The 23,516-nt window shown below is 44.7% G+C and overlaps 1 protein-coding gene across 1 annotated transcript in view; it reads left to right on the forward strand.

Annotated features, from left to right (window-relative positions):
* pot1 (protection of telomeres 1 homolog) overlaps nucleotides 1–20,022 on the forward strand; it is a 55,038-nt gene extending 35,016 nt beyond the window's left edge. Inside the window, exons 10-20 of the mRNA XM_066724277.1 lie at nucleotides 1,529–1,669; nucleotides 15,099–15,250; nucleotides 15,600–15,688; nucleotides 15,955–16,011; nucleotides 16,569–16,725; nucleotides 17,254–17,441; nucleotides 17,787–17,922; nucleotides 18,452–18,534; nucleotides 18,649–18,743; nucleotides 18,992–19,097; nucleotides 19,689–20,022. Of these exons, the coding sequence (XP_066580374.1) occupies nucleotides 1,529–1,669; nucleotides 15,099–15,250; nucleotides 15,600–15,688; nucleotides 15,955–16,011; nucleotides 16,569–16,725; nucleotides 17,254–17,441; nucleotides 17,787–17,922; nucleotides 18,452–18,534; nucleotides 18,649–18,743; nucleotides 18,992–19,097; nucleotides 19,689–19,798 (1,314 nt within the window). The 3' untranslated portion in view covers nucleotides 19,799–20,022. The remainder of the gene's footprint in view (nucleotides 1–1,528; nucleotides 1,670–15,098; nucleotides 15,251–15,599; nucleotides 15,689–15,954; nucleotides 16,012–16,568; nucleotides 16,726–17,253; nucleotides 17,442–17,786; nucleotides 17,923–18,451; nucleotides 18,535–18,648; nucleotides 18,744–18,991; nucleotides 19,098–19,688) is intronic.
* Nucleotides 20,023–23,516: the final 3,494 nt, after the last annotated feature.

Raw genomic sequence — 23,516 nt, forward strand, 5'->3', positions numbered from 1 at the left:
CGTTTTTATTACAAATGTTGTTATTTATTCATTCAATCATCCATCATGCGATTTGTGCAGTTGCTACCCATTTCCGATGCAGAATTTGGTCATTTTTCATGGTAAGGTAACAAAACCACGGTGCCAGCCTTCAACCCGTCATGCAAAAGTAAAAGGCAAAATATGTCCTGTAAATAATTGATCAGATGTATTGATGAATGTCCCTTAGTTTCCCCTGCGCCACTCGATGCCACGCGCCCTTTCAGACTCCAGAGAACTCGCGGCTAAGAGGGAAGCTGCAAATAATTTCACACGCGACTGACTCTCAGGTAGTCTGAGTTTTCTCTCAAACGGCAGAGATGGATGGTATCTCAAACCTCAGATCAGCTCAAATTGTGTTCCGTATGTAAGTGGAACGAATGAACAGCCATCGCGGTGATACTCAGACAATTTAGCCAGCTGTCTGGCAGATAAGAGCGCTCGGGACAGCCTATCGTTAAAACGCTCCAGAGTGGTTGCGGTCGTGTTATTTTACGCTAAGTAAAAACTTTTTAAATTCTGTCGCAGGCCTTCTAGAACATATATGAGAAACATGATACTTTGCTGCAAATGTGCATAATATATGTTGCAAAGACTTTTATTTGGTGTGCAAAAGATAATGTCCTGAGAATGGTTGTCCTGTGAACTTGTTTTAAGGTTCACATTTGTTTTGTTTCCCGGTCACACAAAAAACCTGAAGATACTAAGAACATGAGAAGAACATAAGAAAGTGTCCAAACAAGAGGAGGCCATTCACCCCATTGTGCTCTTTTGCTGTCCATTAATAACTGAGTGATCCAAGGATCCTATCCAGTCTGTTTTTGAATGTTCCCAAATTGTCTCTTCAGCCACATCGCTGGGGAGTTTGTTCAGATTGTGACGCCTCTCTGTGTGAAGAAGTGTCTCCAGTTTTCTGTCTTGAATGCCTTGAGGCCCAATTTCCATTTGTGTCCCCGGGTGCGTGTGTCCCTGCTGATCTGGAAAAGCTCCTCTGGTTTGATGTGGTCGATGCCTTTCATGATTTTGAAGACTTGGATCAAGTCCCCACGTAGTCTCCTCTGTTCCAGGGTGAAAAGGTTCAGGTCCTCAGTCTCTCAGTAGGACTTTCCCTTCAGACCTGGAATAAGTCTGGTTGCTCTCCTCTGAACTGCCTCTAGAGCAGCGATATCTTTCTTGAAGTGTGGAGCCCAGAACTGCACACAGTATCCAGATGAGCTCTAACTAGTGCATTGTACAGTCTGAACATTACTGCCCTTGTTCTCAATTCTACACTTTTGACAATATACCCTAACACTCTGTTTGTCTAGACAGATCCCTTAGTTTGAGGTGTCCCTGATTCAAAGAGCTGCTGGGATTCTCTGCGTTTGTGCACGAATACTCCAGGCCACGGTTTATTCTGAGGTTTCACCTACACATACATTTCCTTTGAAGACAGATGATACAGTGAGATCTGTGAGAAGACGAGCCGATGAGAACTTGAAGGTGCTGCTTTCGTTTTGTTTTTTAACAGGTCTGGGACGGGACAAAATGCCCGCGTGCCGCTGTCAGAGTGCCGCTGGGAGAGGACGCCCTTGATGGGAAAGCTGTGGCGAGTTTCGCAGTGGACGTGCTGGTGTACGACAATCACGTGGAAGTGGCAAAGACGCTGAAGGTAAAACATCGTGTCCCGAGTGCAGAGGAATGCGTCCTTGTCCCAGTGGAAACGCTGCAGCCATTAGCGTTGTGTAACAGTAACCACAGCACAATGAGATAAGAGATTTTGTTATTCTTTACAACTATGCTTTAATTCCACACACACACCTGCGCACCCTGCTGTGTCAGAGGCAGTGATTACCCGCGTCTGCCCAAGAGTCACCCAGAGTGTGCGTGTGTGTGTCAGTGGGTAGGTATTAATCTTATCTTCTTGATGGGATTATCTTGCGCCTCTTCGGCAGCTTTTCATTTCCCTCCGAGTCCTTCGAGCGGTTCTGTGCCTATTGGAAATGGAAAGCGCTTGCTCTCCACTCGGCAAGATGCTTCAAGCCTGGGGATGTCCTACGCCCGCGGCTCGTCCCGGCGGGGTCCCGTGAGCTGCCTTGCCGGGGCGATTAGCGCTCTAATCCCCGTTATCTCTCGCAGATTGTGCCGGTCTCTCGCTTCCTTTGTGAGGCCGAGTCTGACTTACAAGTGTCCCTTTTGTTTTCAGCTTCACTTGCGTTTCACTCCCGGTGATAGATTGCATGTCATGCTTGAAATGAGCTGCACAATTATGACCTTTTTCTCTCATTAAAACAGCAACATTAGCACGTGTGTTTCTCCTTGAGAGCACTAACTCGCAGCTCCACCGTTGTGTTTTCAGTGCCTCAGGCAAATCTCATATTTCCCTGTTGTCATCGACGTTTTGTTTCATGAAAGCTACCATTGGCCAGGATGTCTCTTCTGTCTGAAGCAGGTCTTTATTTACCGAGCAGGTATTTATTGACACGCTTTACTTATTACCTTATTAGCTGTCATCTCAACGAGACAAACGATCAGAGGGTTTATTTCCAAGCCAAGAGGATTCAGTGAGTGCTGTGCGTCTTGCTCTACAAGGTACCACGTTAAAGAAGGTGAAGTTCCAACAGGACCAGCATGCTTTGCAAAAACTCAGATCTCTCGTCTATTACCTTTGTACACTCCCAGGTTCCTCAGCGCGGTTTAATTACAAGACTGATCTCGGGGTTCGAGCTCTCCTCCGTGCGTACTTTAACCCTCTCCAGGGAGGTCAGGCTTAATAAGCTTCCACAGAATCGGGGACGGGCAGCTCAGCCTCCAGCTCCTACATACGAGAGCTTTTCCCTGCATGGAATTAATTCAGCTGCTTCAAAAGTGTTTGTTAGAAAGACAAATGCGTTCCTCTCCTCCGAAAGATTTGGAATTAAAATTGCCTATGAAACAGTAATGCCTTTCAGTAGCTCTCCAAGAAAAGTGCCGATAACGCGGAGCTACAGCCCCAGTGCGGCGCTGGGTAACAGATCTGTGCCTGTTCGGCTGCGGCATTTCTAGGATTCTGACTTTGCAAAAAATAAATAAATTGATAAACTTGCTTTCAATTATTTAAACGTATAAAAAAAATATCTGAAGGGAGTTGTTGACTGCATTATTTTTAATATATAATAAAGCACTGCTATTGAGTTACTTGTTTTTTAAAAACACTGCACATGGCAACCTCCTGAGTTTTATTAATGTATGTATCAGTATTTATTTATCTGTTAATTTAATCAGCAATGCATTAATTGGGTGCAGGTTAACAGTAATTAATTAGATTAATTCCTAGTCTGCAGTTTTTGTATTTCCTAGGAATCCTCTCACAGGGATCAGTATTAGGGCCTTTGCTGTTTCTAATCTATATTAATGATCTGGACTCTGGGATAGTTAGCAAACTTGACACATTTGCAGATTTGTGGCTCGGCAGATACAATCTCGGCAGCACAGGCTATTCAAAGGGACTTAGATAATATTCAGTTATGGGCCGACACCTGGCAAATGAAATTCAATGTGGACAAGTGGAAGGTAATACATGCAGGTAATAAAAATGTCCACTATAATTATACTATGGGAGGAATAGAACTAGATGAAGTAACGCATGAGAAAGACTTAGGAGTCTATGTGGACTCCTCACTTTCTCCATCCAAACAATGTGGGGAAGCAATAAAAAAGGCAAACACAATGCTAGGGTATATTGTCAAAAGAACAAGGGCAGTGATGTTCAGACTGTACAATGCACTAGTTAGACCTCATCTGGATACTGTGGACAGTTCTGGGCTCCACACTTCAAGAAAGATATCACTGCTCTAGAGGCAGTTCAGAGGAGAGCAACCAGACTTATTCCAGGTCTGAAGGGAATGTCCTACTGAGAGACTGAGGAACTGAACCTTTTCACCCTGGAACAGAGGAGACTACGTGGGGACTTGATCCAAGTCTTCAAAATCATGAAAGGCATCGACCACATCAACCCAGAGGAGCTTTTCCAGATCAGCAGGGACACACGCACCCGGGGACACAAATGGAAATTGGGCTTCAAGGCATTCAAGACAGAAAACAGGAGACGCTTCTTCACACAGAGAGGCGTCACAATCTGAACAAACTCCCCAGCGATGTGGCTGAAGAGACAATTTGGGAACATTCAAAAACAGACTGGATAGGATCCTTGGATCACTTAGTTTTTAATGGACACCAAACGAGCACAATGGGTTGAATGGCCTCCTCTCGATTGGACACTTTCCTCTGTTCTTATGTTCTCTTCAGTCTCAAGGCACACCTTTACCTCCCACATGTTTGTGCGGCTCCAGCTGTGGCAGAAAAGCCTGCGTTGGGTGATTGATTGGTGTATTTAAAGTATATGATAAGTGTGTCTGAGATCAAAAATCCCGCTTTCCACTGTCCAGATGTCTTCATTGTGGCCACTAAGACCCAGAACGCAGAACACTCTTGGCGATGATGTGTTCAGGACGCTTCTGTTATACTGTTTTATCCCCATAACGGCAGTACAATTTCTGGTAATATACTGTGAGGAGACCAGGGTGACATCTTGCTCTGAACACTGTTCTTGACTGTGGTCTAAATGATTTATGAGATTTCACGTTTCTCCTTCTCTCTTGCTTACTCTCCTGTTTCTGAGGGAAAAGATGTTTCTTTTTTCGTTTATGAGCTAAACTGAGCTGGGAATCAGTTTTTTTTTTCTTTGTTCCTCTTTTTAAATATGTATTCTTGGCACCTAATTTACGAGGTGACCTCCAGCGATGTGCTTCTCTCTCCAGCTGTGACTGATTCTGGACTTTCATAGTCCGCGTGTCTCGTGTAAATCCCACAAAGGAAGCAAAATAAATGCTCAGATGACAATTACAGATTGTACAATTGTTAGCCGACAGCCAGAGTATGGAAATAATAAGATATAGAGAGAGAAATATCTGAAGACAGAGACAGAACAGTTAACACATTCATAACGAATGCCAGGCTAATTAAATTACACCAATCTTGCACTTAACCCCATTTTCTCTCTTAAGCTGGTTTAATGTTACATTGTTTGTTACATGTATTGGAGACATAGAATAGATCTGAAGTGAAAACAAGCTAACAAGCAGGACTCGATGCACAATACGTCGGTGTGGGATATTCGGTGTTGTGCCACGGGGCATGTTCTTGTGCACAAACAGTCCTGTCATACAGCTGATGATAAACTAATATTAGTAACAGAGGCATAACAGATTAAAGGCCCCCAAATGAGAGTCTCTGAGCACTGGGCTCTGGGGCTCCATTATTAAAGGAATATACTGCCTTGCCTGGGCTGGAATAGCCCTCTGTTCACCAGGCATCGTTATCCCGGCTGTGATCCTGAGCAGCGCCATTATAATTGGATTCCCAGAGACGGAGAGTGTGGCCCAGATTTGAGTGCGGACCCTAGGCTGCGTTTCTTAACTTTGGCAGAAAATGGGACTTTTCGATCCGATTTTAGATGATATCGATAATACATTAGATTGAGGGTGTCAGACTTCAGTCCTTTTGTTCCAGCCCAGCTCTCAGCTCCTTAATTGGTCTAATTAAACAATTAACTGGATTAATTGAACGCTTCTCTCCAGACTCTAGAATGTTCTGTGGGTTCAGCTATCAGCTATTCAGCTATTCAAATGAAATATGAACGTAAATTACATTAATTAAGTAATTCGGGGCTCCAAAAACCAGCAGACAATGCGGGCCCCCCAGGACTAGAGTCTGAAACCCCTGCGTTATTTCTACAGAGGCATATTTAGGACTGTGACAGCAATGGCAGATTTTATTCTTTAGTAAATAAAATCTACATATCTTTATTAAAGGATATTGTACTGTAGGTGTGTGTGTGAATTGTGTCTCTATGAATGTGTGCGTTTACCAGTTGTACCTTCAATCCGAAATTACTTTATTCAATGTTGTGCATATTAAATACTGTTTGTATTGGAAATCTATGGTTTGAATTTGAGTCTATTGCCCTTTGGAGAGCTTTCCCAGCAGTCCATTGAGAGCCAGAGTTGCCCTGATGCATTGATTGAGATGACATGTTCTGCCTCCCCTCCCCTGAGTATCTGACACATTGAAGCCGTTCACCTGCACCACTGTGAGCAGGAGCGCCCTGTTGACTTCAGCAATATGCCACCCGGTGACTGATGCTCCATTTATCACTCATTCATTCATCATGCGATTGCGGCATTTGTCTCTCTGCAGATAAACTATTACACGTGTGACAACTGTCTGAGATAGCGTCATATTTTACTTCATGTAAGACGTACACCCAATCTATTATAGATTGGTTACTGGCAGGGTAGGCTTTCTGGGGAACTGCTTCATATCGTTTCCACATGAACACACAGTCAGGGTTCAGTGGTTTCCGCCGAATGGCTCTGTGGCAGAAGTGTCCAAACAGCAACAATCCTTGAAAAAATTAGATGATGAAATATTTTCTCACATGCCATCAAGAAGCACTGCTGACAGCGATGGTGTGAGAACTTATGAAACGGGGATTTTCCTCCCGCACGGACAGGCTGACAGGAGAGAGGTTACGAAAGCTGTTCCCCTTCACACTGGGACTCGGATTAGATCAATAGCTTCCAAAGCCAGTCTGATCAGATATTTCACACTCTGCTGGATGCCTCTTGGGGCACCGTACTCCGACTTCAGGGGCACTTTACTCCTTCAAAAACAAACACAACTTTAGTGTAACTATAAGTGTATTTGAATTGGTTTTAAGTTCGTTCTTCAATGGCTTTTGTCAGGCCACTTGTTTATTTCTCTTATATACTTTTTTTAAATGTAACATGTCCCTGGTCATGTGTCTGCTTAACGAGATTTCCCACAAACCACTGTGTTCCCTCTCACCACCATGTAAGAACATCAGAAAGTGTCCAAAGGAGAGGAGGCCATTCACCACATCGTGCTCGTTTGGTGTCCATTAATAACTAAGTGATCCAAGGATCCTATCCAGTCTGTTTTTGAATGATCCTAAATTGTCTCTTCAGCCACATCACTGGGGAGTTTGTTCAGATTGTGACGCCTCTCTGTGTGAAGAAGTGTCTCCTGTTTTTCGTCCTGAATGCCTTGAAGCCCAATTTCCATTTGTGTCCCCAGGTGCGTGTGTCCTTGCTGATCTGGAAAAGCTCCTCTGGTTAGATGTGGTCGATGCCTTTATAGAAATGTCTTTATAGGAACCTCTTATCATAGTTTTCACTGTTGTAAGAAACCCAAAGTTGTTCTCTCTCCAGTGAGGGTACAGTCAATAAGAGACAATTCTTTAAATTTACATGATATGCAAAATGTTGTTGTCAGAACAGCCTACATTCCACTACGGCTCCATTAAATTAGGATGCCTTTTACCTATCAGACCAGATGCTGTACACCTTTCCTGTCAGCATGGCGTCTTTCATCACGAACAGTATGTGTTTATGTTAATCCATAGGCTTATAGACAGACAGGAACGTTTTTACATAAATAAATAGATTAAAAAAGTATCTTTTGCAACATTTATTTTAAATATAGATATAAATGACCTAGAATAAGATGTGAAGATAAAATTATAAACTTCGCAGGCCTGACGTGGAATGAGAAGTAGATCAAAGCAAGGGGAAACATCTCTGGTAGCCTTCATCCAGCAGTGGATTGATACGGGCTGATGGTGATGATGGAATGACATTTTAGTTTCTGTAAAGAGTTTCTCCAGAAAGCAGCCCTGCCTTTGCGGTTGCCCTTGTGGTTGTCTGCAGGCCGAGGACACAGACCTGCACTACAGCGGTTGTCGCTTCAGGCAGAACCGCTTGGCTGGACACATTGTGGATGAGGTGATGAGAGGGCCTCTCGAGGGGTTTCCTTCTTTGCCGTTGTGTTTAGGATGCTCTTCATGGTTTTAAAAGGAGGACACGATTGAGATTAAACATTTAACTCCATGTCTTGAGACCAAGCATGGCCGTTTAGTTTACCAGCCGTGTCCGAATGACCACAAATGTCCACTATAATTACACTATGGGAGGAATAGAACTTGTAACGCATGAGAAAGACCTAGGAGTCTATGTGGACTCCTCACTTTCTCTATCCAAACAATGTGGGGAAGCAATAAAAAAGGCAAACACAATGTTAGGGTATATTGTCAAAAGTGTAGAATTGAGAACAAGGGCAGTGATGTTCAGACTGTACAATGCACTAGTTAGAGCTCATCTGGATACTGTGTGCAGTTCTGGGCTCCACACTTGAAGAAAGATATCGCTGCTCTAGAGGAAGTTCAGAGGAGAGCAACCAGACTTATTCCAGGTCTGAAGGGAAAGTCCTACTGAGAGACTGAGGAACTGAACCTTTTCACCCTGGAACAGAGGAGACTACGTGGGGACTTGATCCAAGTCTTCAAAATCATGAAAGGCATCGACCACATCAACCCAGAGGAGCTTTTCCAGATCAGCAGGGACACACGCACCCGGGGACACAAATGGAAATTGGGCTTCAAGGCATTCAAGACAGAAAACAGGAGACACTTCTTCACACAGAGAGGCGTCACAATCTGAACAAACTCCCCAGCGATGTGGCTGAAGAGACAATTTGGGAACATTCAAAAACAGACTGGATAGGATCCTTGATCACTTAGTTATTAATGGACACCAAACGAGCATGATGGGTCGAATGGCCTCCTCTCATTTCTCAACTTTCAGTTTAGTAAAATCATATCTGATTGAATAACTGTTGTGAGTTTGCCCTGCAGTTATTGTGCAGCGCTTTGAGATTGTGCAGTTAATGGGATGAGAGATCCTATCGGCGCAGGCCGCTCTTGTTCTCGGGCCTAAACATAATTTTTCCATCTTAGAGAGGTTTCACCTAGAAGATCCCAAGCACAGAAGCATCTGGGGTTAAAATCTTCTCTCTGCCGGATGAGATTCGAAAGCAAACAACCGGTACACGAGTGGGACGGGAGTCTCATTTACATGCTAACGAAGCAGTTCATTGCGGGAGATGTTATCGGTCTTCTTACAGATGCACTCGAGAGGGGCATGAGAGTACATATTAATTGCTAATGTGTAGCAACAGTAGCTTCACTGGGAAATCGTGGATGAAATAAATAACACATTTCCCTGTGAGTATCCTGGATGCGAGATGAACCCGTTTTTATTTTATTTGTTTATTTGTTCTCAGAGCGGTGATTTTGAAATTGCTTTTTAATTCTGCGGTGAAAGCTGATGCGGCTCAGATGTTGGCTGCGATCTGAGAGCAGATGTTTTAACTGTATTTATTATTATTAATTATGTAGCTGTGGTCATCTTATAACCATGCACTACATCTCGGAGGAACCAACGAGTTGTGCGTATTGTGCGGCAGAGCATTTGTCTGTTTGTGTTCCAGTAGTCGCCTACACTGCCTTGATGTGATTTCTGACCTATATGTTGTGCTGCGTTTACACTGAGCTTCACCTGCTTAAAACGCTTCAGATATCTTACATGGAATCGTCCTTTTATTCAATTAATGTGCGACTTAATTAAGCAGAGAATCCCAGTCCCTTAAAATCAAGACTTCAAATAAATGTATAATTTAATAACTACATTGTCTGACACAATAATTATCTGTGATCAAATGAGCTGGAAAGCATAGTTACCCAGGTTTTCTTTTTTACAAATGATTTTTTAAGGTGGTTAGACAGCTTTTATAATAATGTATTCACACAACAGACATAATCATATATTCCTGATATTTCTTTCTTTTGGGACTCTTTTACACACAGGATTTGTAAGGAAAGAGCCAAACAAACATACAAACAAAAGACACCTTTAGTAGGAGACAATGTCTGCAGTTCTTTCTATACGCTGTTCAAGTATCTGTGATGTACAGTTTAAGTAACACATCTCATTAGTGGCTATTAATTCGGGAAATTAGTCTATAACTTAAAACAATGTTGGTAGAGTTCTCGGACTCATTATGAAACATCCAGACTGTGTGACAAGAGCTTTATTTTAAAGACTGCACACTCACTGCAGTTTGATTAAAGGATTAAATACATATTCATCCTTCAATACAGAATTAGCTATTAAAGGCTGTTGGTTCAAAAATATATCTTTGTCTGCCAATATTCTGTGCAGAGAAGAAAAAAAGAAAATACTCAAAAGTGCTTTTCATTATCATAAAAACATGAGGGTTTTGATACAGATTTGAGTTTCAGTTTGAGGCAGAAGGGTGTATTGCATTACGGATGAGTAGATGGTAAAAATCACTCATAAACACTATTATGATGATGATTATTATTATTTATTATTCAAATGCAAAACAGTGCTTTTTGGCTTTCAAACATCTGTTGACTTAAAGTAACAAGATGAGGAAATAAATGGCTGTGCTATTATGTGGGATACAGATAAGTTGTACTAGGCAAGTGAATAATTACATTATGCATTCATATGTGTCAGCAAGGTGGTAAACATCTGACTCTGAATTAAATAAGTGTCAGGCCGAAGTCATAGCGATACTTCAGAAGATGCTTAATCTGAAATTCAGATTTTGCCATCAAATTAATAACATTTTGTGTGCCATATGGGAACAAATAAAACACGGTGGTGATCGCTGTGAACACACACTCCACAGTGGAGAACACAGCTGTGATTAATCAATTAATGATAACGTTAAATATATAAACAAATAAAGATTCCCAAACAGAAATTGTAATTTTGCGTCACAATTACCGTCTTTTAGAAAAATTGTCACGTCTAGTTCCTCGATTTTCCTCTTCATCATATTTAAGCTTTTTTTTGGTCCCTCTCCATCCTTATTAACACAATATAAAAATAATAACATAATCAAGAGAAATGTTGACCGTATTATCGTGTAAGGAAATCGACAGCGCTTCCAGTCGATATCGATATCCTCAAGCGGACGAGCGATGGCCAGTGTTGGGCGCTTTTATCTTAAAGCGACTTCCACAGAATTTGCTTTATTTATTTATTTATTTACCTGTTTGTGAAGCAGCCTTAGATGACAACGATAACTCCTCACATTCCCCTTATCAGCTACTGTTGACACAAGGTACCTTAAAAAAGAAAAAAAAAAATGTGTAATCTTTTTAATCAAAAAATGCCTCCTTCCTGCTCTGTAGTTATCTGAGCAAGTGGCACATTTGGCCCACTTTTTCTCCCTCCTCAGTTCTTTAAGAAGGTCACACAGCAGATAAGAGGAGATTTTATCCTAAGTCTTAACACCTGAACAGTATTCATAATTCATAAGAGCGTTTTTCAATAGTCTTGTAGAGTCATTGATTTCATAGATAGACTCGAGTCAGAGTGAACCCTTCGGAGGAGACGGGGAAAGGTCACCGCGAAGAGCCGTTACTGTAACTCGGGAACGCCTGGCGAGCTCCTCGAATAAACATCAGACGCAAGCCTGTCCTTTTAACCGACATTTTGTATTCCCCGCGGGTTTTATTAGCTGTATCTGTGCTTAGCTGTATCTGTGCTTGACTGTATTTCCCCTCCAGACGGTGGGTTTTGTTGAAACTGTTACGCTCTACTGTAGCTTCAAATCTCCCCTAGTGTTTTCTAATAACTACCTTCACCCTCATCACTAAGAGAACGAACCTGCGTCATCAGAACACCCCATTATAATCTGATCTGTATTTCAGTCTCGTAGCAGGACAGAGAAGGAGCTTCGGTGTGCGTAGGCATCACGCTTGACTACGGTGAATAGATTACCCTGCCGAACAAGGAACAATCCCTCCAGAAACATGGCGGTGTCATCAAAAGACAGAGACTTCCTGTCCTGTCTTTCTGTGAGAGACTATGTGAATTTGGAAGTACAGGATGGGAAGCCCTAATGATCCACAGACCCACCCTGGATGGGACAGTAGACGGACTTGGGGTTCCTGTTTTCACAGCTCTGAATCAAATCAATCAAAGTTCATCACAGAGGTGTTCTACCAGATCGATGTTCTTCATTTGGTCAGTTCTGCAGCCAGCTTGTAAGACATTAATATCTATCTCTGGTGGCTGCGGTGACGTGATTTCAGTGTGTGATTCAGTTCAGGGTTTATGTCCACCCAAGGAGGGGTTCGATATTAACGCATTTCGAAGAGAGAGCCAGTAGACTCTTGACAAATATAAATTAGTATTCGTCTTTCTATTAAACGAGCAGGAAAAGCCTCAAAGCGCAGGAGCGTCGAGAGCAGAAAGCCTGAAAGACACGCTCAGCCCGATACAGGGAGCGTGTTTTCCCGACAGCTGTGAAATCCCAGCCCTCCGCTTCGGAGCGCGTACAGTCTGTCAGGTTTCATGAAGTTTGAGACGAGAGCCTCCTTCTCCGCCGGAGTTGTTCGACTTGGTTTTCTGTAGGCGCAGTGAACGGCGACAAATGAGGTTAAGTGAACAGATGCGCTTTCACTCTTCAGACTGTTCGCCGAGGAGAGCGTTTGCAAAAACTGTCATTTTTAATAACTGTTGCCGGATGTTTATTTGACCAAATTAGGTACCTTAGTGTGGGATTTTTATTTTATTGAAGCATTTCAGGGTTCAATATTATGCTCCGAGCATTCTGTTGTTGTTGTTCTCGGTAGATTAAGCTCAGCTAAAATATGTTGCCACAAAAGGACGACTACACCTCATTCTTGTGTCACAAAAAGGTTTGTACAGCACCTACTTCAAATAGGCTATTGCCTCGCATCTTTGCAAGACAAATGGATAGCAATTTAGAGTATTATAGTCCATATTAAAGATTTATGAAGCTAATTGTCATAATTAGCTACTGTGGGAAATCAATGTCTGAAGAGGGTGGGCTAAACAAATATCCACATCCGTATATATAGAAGAAACGCCATTGGCTTACCGGACTGTAGCAACAACAATCCCAGACCCGAGTGTAGATTCAAAGGTTTTGATCTTGAGAAGCGATAGTAAACACTGTTAAACTCCCGTGATTACAGGTGGTATTGACATACAGTTAATAAACAATCACTATATTCAGAGTTAATTGGAAAGTATGATTCTATCGTAATAGAAACAGCTTTGAACATCACAAACATCTGAGGGTGTGCAGATTTTCCCTCTGTACTGTACTGTTGTGTTATGTGTGCCCTGGACGGTTTTTCATTATCCAAACAGATGTCAGATTAGATCGTTTTTCTACCCACAGTGTACCCTAGGTGGTTAATCAACTGTGACATCTCACTGCCCTCCACTTTGCCGTACGTTTAAAGCATCTCATTTATGAGACTTCGAACATAGAGATGCCTGCTCTTCCCAGGTGAGCACACTCTCTCTCTCTCTCTCTCTCTCTCTTTTTCTCTCTCTCTCTCTCTTTCTCTCTCTCATTCTCAAGCTGTTTCTGTTTTGAAGTCATTGTACTTTCCAATTACGCTTGAATGTGGTGATGAATGCTTATAATTTTTAGAGAGGAAGTCATTCGCCCCATCGTGCTGGTTTGCTGTCCATTAATATCTAAGTGATCCAAGGATCCTATCCAGTCTATTTTTAAATGTTCCCAAATTGTCGCTTCAGCCACATCACTGGGGAGTTTGTTCAGATTGTGACGCCTCTCTGTGTGAAGAAGTGTCTCCTGTTTTCCATCTTGAATGCCTTGAAGCCCAATTTCCATTTGTGTCCCCGGGTGCGTGTGTCCCTGCTGATCTGGAAAAGCTCCTCTGGTTTGATGTGGTCGATGCCTTTCATGATTTTGTAGACTTGGATCAAGTCCCCATGTAGTCTCCTCTGTTCCAAGGTGAGAAGGTTCAGTTCCTCAGTCTCTCAGTAGGACATTCCCTTCAGACCTGGAATAAGTCTGGTTGCTCTCCTCTGAACTGCCTCTAGAGCAGCGATATCTTTCTTGAAGTGTGGAGCCCAGAACTGTACACAGTACTGTACGTATATATATTGGCTGCATTTCTGACTGACGGTGCAGGATTTTGAGTCACGGTGGGGGGTGGGGGTTCAGAGTATCACAAGAGACGTCTCTGTGTTGTCGTCCGGGGCCCCAGGGATGCCGTGTCTGGGATGTGACGGTGAAATGTCAGCCACATGATGTTTGACTGCAGATCCAGGAGGAATAAAGAGCTGGGACTCTGTTCGGGGAGGAGAAGAAGGAGTAGAGGTTGTGTCTCCTTCTCGTGATACAAGCCTCCCCCTTCATATTTCTGTTCCTGTCATTTGTACACTAGAGTTTTAGTTCCACCACATGCTCTTATCTGGTGTTTTTTTCCCTTCGTCCCTTAATACCACATCGCCATCTATTGGCCCTCGATGGGACTGTCTCACAACACAGCACTGCGCATTGCCAGGGAGCCACAGTAATAATATGCAGTTGTTATGAAAGTTGTTTATCAGAAGGTTGTTTGTATTTTTTTTTCTAGTGCACACAAATGTATTCCGCTCACATTGTGCAGCCGTAACCATTTCTTTGTTTGACAAATTGCATTTTCCAAACGTAGAATAGCAAAACATCAGAAGGAAATAATTAAGTTACCATACAGAGGCTTTCAATTTGTCATTTCCTTGGTGATTGTTTTGAGCAAGAAAACAATGAATGACTAAATAATTAGATACAGAAGCAGCTGCTGTGTGTTTGTGTATTTTTTGTTTTTATTTGGAATGAAACAAAGGTCTTGTCATTATTTTTAACGGGCCGAACGTTGGTTGGAGGGCATCGCTGGACGACCGCACACTCGCGGTCAGCGACCGTCCCTGGCCAGCCTGACACTGACTGAATACCTCCGGGAGGAACTTGGGACACGGACCGCATGGGCATCTGCCTCCGACTCTGTGCCGTCCAGAGCGACAGACTGCGGCTCATTAAATGTCTCCTCCGCGTGTGGTTTTTATTAGCCGGTCCAGCCAAGAGCCCAATTCTGTTTTTACTGTCTTATAATTGCCTTCCAAGCAGCTGCATCTACACGGGGGTAAGATTAATATAGCGGAGGCCTTTCTGTATTTATGCGCAACAAGTTCTCCTAACATGAAGTAGGGCCCAGTCTCTGAAGAGGCGATGGATTGATAACAAAACACAAGAACGCCAGCTCAAAAGGCTTTTATTTTTCTTTCAATTCTGACGTGATGTATGATTTAAAAAGCTCATGCCGTTCGCCTCCTCTGCAGCCAGGGACATATCTGCGGCTGTACAACCTCCACGCGAAGGAACAGACTTCGGATGAGCATCACCTGGGATTTCACCTTCACGGGGGGACGTCCTACGGCAGGGGGATTAAAGTGTTGCCAGAGGACAGCCGCGACCTACAGGAGCTGAAGCAGTGAGTTGAAAGCACGAACGTGCGGTCTGTCCCCGTCCCCCGTCCCCATCCACCCTTTCTTCTGCTCTTTCTGTTGTTTGTAGTATTTCTAGTCATCCCCCTGCAAGGTTACAGTCTCTCCAGCTTCAAGGGCAGTGGTTGCAGTCCTAGGTGTGTGAGAGACACTTTAATCAAAGTCACCCAAAGGACCTGTGAACGCCCTTGACGTTGTGCGGACGGGTCACTTCGCAGATCCTGATAGAGATGGTTCTGGAATAAGCTTCGAATCTGCCTTGGATCGAGGTCTTTAGGGACTTTGTCATAGATCCCTTCCCCACGAGAGGGTTAAAATGCAGATCTTTTGTTACAGGACGCTGGACTCCGTGTATTCGGAAGCTGAGCAGTACATGGACGACTACAGCCTGTTAGCGGCATGTTGTACCCCCAAGGATCTCTCCTGTAAGGTTCTGTATTTTGCCCGAGCGACAGATGTGACACGTGTTTTTTTAAGCTGTGTTTTGAGTCGTACTTGTACTGACTGCCCAGGTGGCCGATGGTGTGGTTTTCTTTCACTGTCGATTAAGACGGGGAACGTTTTAATTCCTACTGATTGTGTAATGAGCTTCTATAAATACTTCACATGGATGGGCTGCCGTCTTGAACAACAAGGACGGAGGCGGGGAGATGGATTTGCAAAGCGTTAAAGTTTTGTTTTGTGTTTTCAGTGACAGAGGGCTCCTTAAATGCCGATGTAGCCGATTACCAGCAACACCCGTTAACAGGTATGGGACGAACCGGACAACTTCTGGGTGTGGATTAGAGGACAGAGAACAGACAAGATTGTTTACAGCTTCTTCTATAAGTATTGTATTTAAAGTGAGGGCTCAAAGATGGCCAAAGCCTTTATTTGGGTCATGCAGCAGTTTTGTAGGATCCCAAACTCGACCTCTGGATGAGAGAGCTCCTATTGGATGATGATAAATTTACAATTGGGCTCGTTTAGGAATGCTTCCTAGTCATTTTTATGAAGATTTCAGTTCACAGAAGCTGCATAAGAATGTCCAAACTAATAGACCTGCGGGTTTCAATTCCCCCGCAACACAAGCCAGATCAAAAAACAGGCTGCAGACAAAACAAACCTCTGCTCTGGGGTCGGCGTTTTCCACAAATCAGGATCGAAAGGTGACGGATTGACCCGTCTCGTCGGCCTCACGTTCAAAGGTTCGCCGTGCATGGTATGGGGATATCATCATCGACGGGGCGAATCAGCGCATTCATGTTCAGTCTGTTGTTTGTTTTCTCGGTGGCTGCTCTCTGCTGGGCCTCTGTGGAAACGCAGCGCTAACCTGCGGTCACCTCGCGAGGGAGACCTCTCTCCTGGACGTGAGGCGATCGACTGCTCCCCGCACGTTCCACGTCAGGGCCAAGCTGAAGTCCTACCGGCCCGACATGCTGTATCAAAGTGTGAAGCTCTACTGTGCCAAGTGCAAGACACTGTGAGTGGGAAAGCTGTCATTTTTCTCTCAAGGGTCCTGGGAATTATGTGGTTTGGGTTCATACGGGTGCTGAGGTGCCTTTTAGTGGTTTTTGAGCCGTTCTCATCAAAAAGAGTGAAGCAGCTTGTCAAACCCAGGCGGGTTTTGTTTCTGTGCGTGTTTTCCATCCTTTCTTCTGTTTTTTACTGGTATCCATCTTTGCTCTTTAGACAAAAGCCTGCTGCCTTGGCTTTATACTAATTGCCATCCTTTCCCATCGTGTGAGACTGCACGCTTTTCTCTAACCTTTTCCTCACAAATCTTCCCGGGACGAGATTGGCTCTGGTTTGATTCTCATCGCAGCTCATTAAGAGGGGGGAAATGATCAAAGATAGCACAGAGATTGCTTACCAACTGTGTTTTTATCGCGCTTGGCTCCCTGTCCGCAGCGAGAGGGTCAAGACTCCTGTGGAAAGCTGATCCACTCCCGTTTCTCAGTCTCAGACTTACTGCGAAATTCAGAGATTGCGTTTGCTGTGGCTGTTTCAGGCAGGAGGTCCCAGACGAGGAGAGCGTCGCCAGTCTCTTCGAGGGGGCTCTAGACCGGCCCCTGCTTTTGGACGACTCGTGGGGCGAGACGGTCCTGTGGGAAGACCGGTCCTATTTGGAGAGGAAAGTCGCTGTCCACTTTGTCAACGCACTGGAGACTCACGAGCATGTATTGACCCTGGTGCAAGGTGAGCCAAGACAACAGACGTATAATAACGCCAGTCGTTGTGTGTGATGGTATCGGTTCTCGTGATGAATGTTTAGGGTCACGTCCTCGCTGTTGAAGCTCTTTGTAATCCTGAGCTTCATTTCCTGTAGCGGTTTGGTCTCTCACTGGGTTTTGCTTCTCTTTATAACGTTGGTATTCTGTGTGTTTGGTATCTCGGAGAAACATCTAGTGTGTGTGTGTGTCATAACATTGTTTATTAATCAGCTGAGTTGTGCTGTCCTGTTTCCTGCTTTCAGAGAGACCCTCAGTAGACATATTGAGTTGTAATTCCCTGTGGCCTGTATACGATTCTGCACAATTTTAGGAGCCACCCTGGAAGAGGTCCGCAGACTTTCGGCCCAATTCAAAAGTATCGTTCCTGTCAAATCCTCCGACGGCCAGATGACTTTGCTGGATCTTTCTGCTCCGTTTCTCATCCAAGAAAAGAAGTGGCACTACGGGTATGTATTTAAATCCTGCCCCCCCCCCCCCCCCAGGAATACAGCGCAAACTAATTGTCTTTCCGTAAATGTGGGTTTAATATTATTTATAAATCTTCACTGTTGCCTAATTAAAATGTAATCCATTGTGTAATATCACTAAGTGCTTTGTGACATAATTTGTGAAGCTTCATTAATGTTATATTGATTATCAGGAGGATTATTTTGCAGATGTTTATTTATTTTTTTACGTTAACAATGTATGATAAATCGTCCGAGTCATGTGGACATCCTTCACATTGTCTTCGACTCTCCTTCAGTCTGTTATCTGCCAGTCCTGTTGGTTATTTCAATTTCAAAACACAGTGTTCACAGGTTGACTGTCACGGCTTCATCTTGCTTCTACGTTTGCCGGGAGATATTCTATCCTGTTGAGTGTCTTTTTGTTCTGTGTGTTGTTTACATGTCTGTTGAATGATCGGGATTTATATTTACTGCTTCTGACGTCAATAAATAGAATGAAAAAGATATATACTTTAATGCACTTCAGGTGTAAACACTGCTCCCATGTGAAGCCCTGTGGTTCCCACTTGGAGCAGCAAGTCGTTTGGGAGGCAGACAGCGCAGCTAAAGGTATCTAAATCCTGTCCGAACAGCGGGGCTACAAAGGGTCAGTAGATTTCAAGAGAAGTGTGTGACAAGGTGGCATCGCCCCGCTAATGGCCTCCTCCTCCATCCTTCCTGAAGCTCTAGGCGTCGAGCCCCTGCAGTACGTGGTATTGATGTCGTTCGAGCTGGACGACGGCACGGCGTCGCTGGATGCTCTTCTGTGGGAAGGCGCTGTGAGTAGAGCGGTTTTGTTTCAGCCGTTGTCTTTTAGAGGCAGCTTGCTGAAAGCATTTTTTAAAGTTTTTGAAAGGATGTCAGCCAGAGATGTCCACGGAGAGCCGCCACCCATTATGTAGTTGAGGTAGCACTTAAACAGAATCGTGTAGCTGCTATTTCTGACCGTATCAAGGTGTTATTCATAACATCAGCCCTAAATAACCAGATTTCCCTTGATTGAACAAGCAGCTTTCTCACTGTGCAGGAGAAGTTCTTCCAGGCCCTGGCGGACGAGGCGGTGGTGAACCGGGCCATGCAGGAGAAGATGCAGCTGACCATAGACACGCTCTGCCCCCCCGGGAGAAGCCTCGGTAAATCCTCTGTCTTATTCCAACTCTTCTGTGGTTCGATTAGGAGTCATTGCTGCAGCAGATGAAACGGAAGGAGATGAGAAAAGCACCCTCTTTATTTTGGCCTGACTGTGGACTGCGAGTCTGTCTGTCGTCGTTCTTTGAGGCATGTGCAGTTCCCTCGGGAAACGAGCCGACGTCGGGCCCGCCCCTGTCCGCAGACTCAACCCCAGCCTGGTTTTAATTCACGGTTATGTCTCGGAGGTTTGCAGTTCTCGAGCCGCTTGATAGAGACCCTCCCTGGGTTTTCCTGCTCTTCCTAATTGACTCCAGAAGCGCAGAGGCCTGTCTCGGCAGCACTGACCAACACCTGCCCCCACACACACACACTCGCGGCCTCGGATCGGTTTGGTCTGCCGGGGGCGCGTCCTGCCACCCGCCTCTAGGAACGCATTCCCTGTTGCTGCTCTGAGATTTGTGTGTTTGTGAGTGAGTGTCTATGCGTGTGTCTGTGAGTGTGTAAGTGTGTGTGTGTGTAAGAGTGTGTATGTGTGTGTGTGTAAAGTAACCGCACGGTAACCGACCGAGTTTCTTCTCCTTCTCTGTGTCTAGATGAGCTCCCCTGGCTGGAGTTCTGTCTCAACTCCTATACGACGGAGGACGGGGAAGACGGACGAGTTTACTATCAGATATTTGACACCGTCTCGGCAGAGAAGGTGTAGGAATGTCCATCTCTGTATTTATTGCTCTTTTTGTCCTTTGTGTTGTTGATTTGAGTGTCGTTAAATCCTTCCCCAAACTGTACAGGCAGCTGTGATAAATCTATATTTTTATACGTTTTCTTAAAGTAATTAAACTATCAATAGTATTAATAATTTGCCTTTGACATTCTAGAACATACATGTGATTTCTGTCAGCGTGACACAGAATAAAACACTGGTTCGCCTTCAAAGAGCTTGAAATCTTGATGGTATCTGTAATAATATGTACAGCAGACCCTCTTTGCCCGTAACCAGTTTCTCCTTGTCGACGTGTTCAGAGGTGAAGTCTGACATCTGTAAGTGTTGTATTGGACCTGGGGGCAGATTCCAGCTCCTCAGACCTCATGGCGGAGACTCAACCACAACAGCAGACCCGGCAGTACAGAGTGGAGTGCCAGAGACCTGTCAGTTTGCCTGTCCAGGAAGGACTAATTGACAGGCTCTCCGGTTGGCATTGGTCGTCACCCCAGGCTGGACTGGCAGCTGTCAAGAGGAATCGTAATTAATGACAAACCCCTCGTTGTTTTCACACTTTTTCTTTTTCGGGGGTACGTGTTTCTCACAGAACGGCTTCTTGATTATCAATTTTTAACAACTTTTGGATATATCTTACCGAAACTGATATTTTAGTGCAGACAGAAACGGGTCAAAAGTTGTCAGAGGCCATCCCGGCTTCCCGACAGTCCAGAACTTTAAATGATACTTAAAAGCGGCTGTGCTGTACCCCGGTAATGGCAGCAATATAGGAATGATTGATTTCTATTCTATTACAGACCATGTATGAGACTAGTTGACTTACACACCAAACACTGAAAGTCCAGCCCTTCTCTGCCACCTAGTGGTCACCCGACACAGAGGACTATCTCAGAAATAAGAAATCTCCCCGTCGTGACCCACAATGCACTGCAGCCAGCTGTGGCAGTGCTTTAACTCTGGCTGATAAGGGCCCCTTTGTTCCCCCTATCGGTTCTACCTGAAATCCGGAAAGTGCTTTCATTTGTGTGTGTCTCTCGCTGCTTGTGTTCCCCTTATCAGTCCTCTGCTCTCGTTCACCGCGGGACTCTGCCAGTGTTGGCACGCTGCCCGGCCAGATCAGATTCAGATTGACTCGCTGCCTGGGGCTGGATTATCCTGACCGCGGTGTGGGCCGCTGCATTAGGCTTATTGGATGACCCCCTGTGCCGGGCGTGTTTGGGCTCTTTGTTAGCCAATTTCACATTTTAATGCAGGATATTCCTCAACTTCGGGGGTAATGATGTTTTTTCTTGATAAAAAATACTCTCTCACACAGACACAGCACTAAGGCTTCAAATACATGTTTTAAGTCTGATGGAAGTGTATAATTGACGGCACAGTCTCCTCACTGGCTCTTTTGTGAGAATTTGTTCTCTGAAACACAGTTGACCCTTCTAATGATCATCGTGCTTGTAGGTGAGAAGGACGTACGACCCCCAGTTTGTGTTGGTATGTGTTGTCATCACGGGCGTAGAAAACGCCAGGATGCTTTTGCCCCAGGTCTTCTCGTACGGCACAAGTCCGGCTGTGCCTCAGTCTGTGTGTGTGTATATTGAATATGATCTAACTCCATATTTCACAATCGTAAAAGAACACTCCTAATTACGTTTAATCTCGCTGAAAGGGAATCCCACAGCCTGCTTAGTGCTGCTCTATTCTCTTCCGGAAAAAAAAAGCAGGGGTTTGAAAGTAAAATGCAATCTATCTGTTTTTATTAGAGCACTGACAGTGAGGAGAGATGCCCACAGGCCACGAGAAAGCCTTCACTCGCTGTACTCCCAGCATGCACCGCTCCTGACCTGCACTCCCCCTGTCAATTAGTCCCGGGATCGCCTCACTGTCAGCGGCAGTGCGAAATCACGCCAGCCTCTGCTTTCTACTCCCCTCTCTCTCTCTCTCTCTCTCTCGGCCTCCCTGAAAGCTGCAGCTTAGCGTTTGGACAGGTCTAATCAAACTATACGTGGTCGTGGCGCTGGTGCGGTTCGTCGTTATCACAAACCCGTAGCGTTATCAGGTGTGAGAGTGACGGGAAACAGGAACTGATGTACAAACTGGTAGAAGATCAAATAAAAAGGGAAGTACTGAGAGAAACCTCATGCTGGCTCCTCTTTAAGGTTCATTTGAGGACAGACACGACCTTCTCATTCTTCGCACTGATGTCTGTGTTTGCTATGCTGGCTGCCGGGGGGGTTTCTCAGCACCGCCGTGCTGCCGGGGCTTGGATGGCCAGCTCTCTGAGGTGGGCGCCGGTGGGGAGGTAGAGCACTATCCTGTTTTCGAGATCACAACGCTCTCGGCGGCCCCTTAAGAAGGCTATTCGGTGAAGTGCAGGGGGAGTGCCATTATTTGCGGCTTCACGCTGTGGCCTCCCCCCGCGCCGGGAGAGCCGGCCGCGTCACTCTGTCGACGTCCTTATCCCTTATCCGAGGATCTGAAGGGACTTTCATCTGCTGCTGCTGCTTCTCACCTCAAAACAATACCGATATTTATTCAACTTTTCTTAAATCCTTCCTTTGTAGATTGTAAAACCCGCCAAGATTGAAAAAAACTAACAAAAACACAAACTGTGGGGATGCTACATCACCGCATAGATCAAAGCCCATGTGAAGGAACTCAGTCCGTTTATGAAAGACTGCAGCTGCGGATCCTGGGTGAACTTCTAAAGAGGTGAAGTATTGATCATTGGTTCAATATTAAATCATTCTGGAATTATTCTGAATTCTGGAAGTATTTTGGTGCGTCCGCATGGGAATCGTTTCATATGAAAGAATTGTGTGGGGGGTGCAGAGCGCGTTCTGATGAAGATCCTTGCATTTGCGCTGACCAATTATCTGTTGGGAGTATTTCGGTGAGAGTGTGTGTCGTCTTCTTTTACTACAATTATATATCCCACAAATACGTGACAATAAAAACCCACCCTTCGATTACAAAAAGGTTTGGAGGAGTTGCAGGCTGACATCGGCTAATATATGAGCTGGCACCGAAAGTATCGCTACCTAAGCACCACCAACGCAAAGCAGTGTGTTAAAATGTCCTCTCCCTCATAAGAACAACAGAGACCAAGAGGTAACAATGACTGCATGACCGAAGCGTTCGTCTCTCCCGGTTTGTGCTTTACCTCGGTGATGAGGTAACGTCAAGAGTGTTGGAAAATCGAGGACAAGAGGGGCCACCGCAGCATTACTGACCGTCTAGCGGGTCGTCTTGACCCGAGAAACACAAGGACTTCGCTAGGAGACTTGTGCTCTGCAAAAGACACAAACTGAAGAAAATAACCTCCGGGTGAATCTGTGCTGCTGCTGTGCCAAATTATTTTCTGCAGCGATTATTTCACTTTTCAATACCCTAAATAACGAAGCCATGTGGGAGACTGACCCTGCGGTCATAGTGCTGTGAGTTGTGATTGCAGGAGCTCCTGAAATATCGGACGACTTCCGCACACTCACCGTACACAGTTCAAACTTGGGAAAAGGCAATCGGCACACAAATATGAAGATTTCCATCTCTCTGATCAGTTTCACCCCTGTTGTGTCTGCATGTCCAGGTAAATAGGCCAAAGTCTGAGATTTGTTTTATAAAAAAAAAAAAGCACTCTCTGACTCAGCTCTTTGATCTGCGTATCGTAAACATCGGAAAATGCTTGGAGAATGTTTAAAAACACGGC

The sequence above is a fragment of the Amia ocellicauda genome, chromosome 15 (assembly GCF_036373705.1).
Source record: "Amia ocellicauda isolate fAmiCal2 chromosome 15, fAmiCal2.hap1, whole genome shotgun sequence".
Lineage (NCBI taxonomy): Eukaryota > Metazoa > Chordata > Actinopteri > Amiiformes > Amiidae > Amia > Amia ocellicauda.